General features: G+C 43.3%; 1 protein-coding gene across 1 annotated transcript in view; it reads right to left on the bottom strand.

Moving 5' to 3' along the window:
* Positions 1-522, bottom strand: part of LOC119592491 (protein canopy 4-like) — a gene marked incomplete in the record, with an annotated part of 14,805 nt that extends 14,283 nt beyond the window's left edge. The window contains 1 exon segment of the mRNA XM_037941331.1: positions 321-522. Within this exon segment, the coding sequence (XP_037797259.1) occupies positions 321-432 (112 nt within the window).
* Between the last annotated feature and the right edge of the window lie 67 nt (positions 523-589).

Genomic DNA, 589 nt, shown 5'->3' on the forward strand with positions numbered 1-589 from the left:
GCAGTACCGAAACTTAAGCAGTACCAAGCTGCTTTATCATTGTGCGAATAATTACTTTGATCCATTAAGGAAGAGATTATCTGACAACAAAAACCACAGCCAGACAAATGTTACGTGTCTTGGTACCGGCCCCGTAACTTTGACAGTTGGATTCCTGAATCTGGGGGGAGATTCACCTTGAATTCCGTCTCCTTTGGGTAATCTGAACATCCACCTCCCTTTCCCTGTTTCCCCAGTAATGCTCTTCAAAACCAAAACTTTTCCCCAAACCCTAAAACACGCCTCCAATACACACAAAAAAAGCTTATATTTCAACCAACCTTCACAATCCGTGGCATATCTCACACCATACTGATCTTCCTCAATGTTCTTCCCACCTCGAGACAAACCCAGGGACACCACCAGCAGAAAAAAACACGATTTAAACGCCATTGTCACAGTAATTGAGGAGGAATTGGCGAAGACGTGTTCCCTCTCTCACGGCCTCGCGTCTTCTGGCAAATCAGCTGATGCCGCGTCCCCCTTGTGTTCTCTTCTATTTTTTTCTTTTTCCTTCTTTCGTCATTTGGTGTTTTATTTATTTATTTAT

The sequence above is a fragment of the Penaeus monodon genome, chromosome 30, assembly GCF_015228065.2.
Source record: "Penaeus monodon isolate SGIC_2016 chromosome 30, NSTDA_Pmon_1, whole genome shotgun sequence".
NCBI lineage: Eukaryota > Metazoa > Arthropoda > Malacostraca > Decapoda > Penaeidae > Penaeus > Penaeus monodon.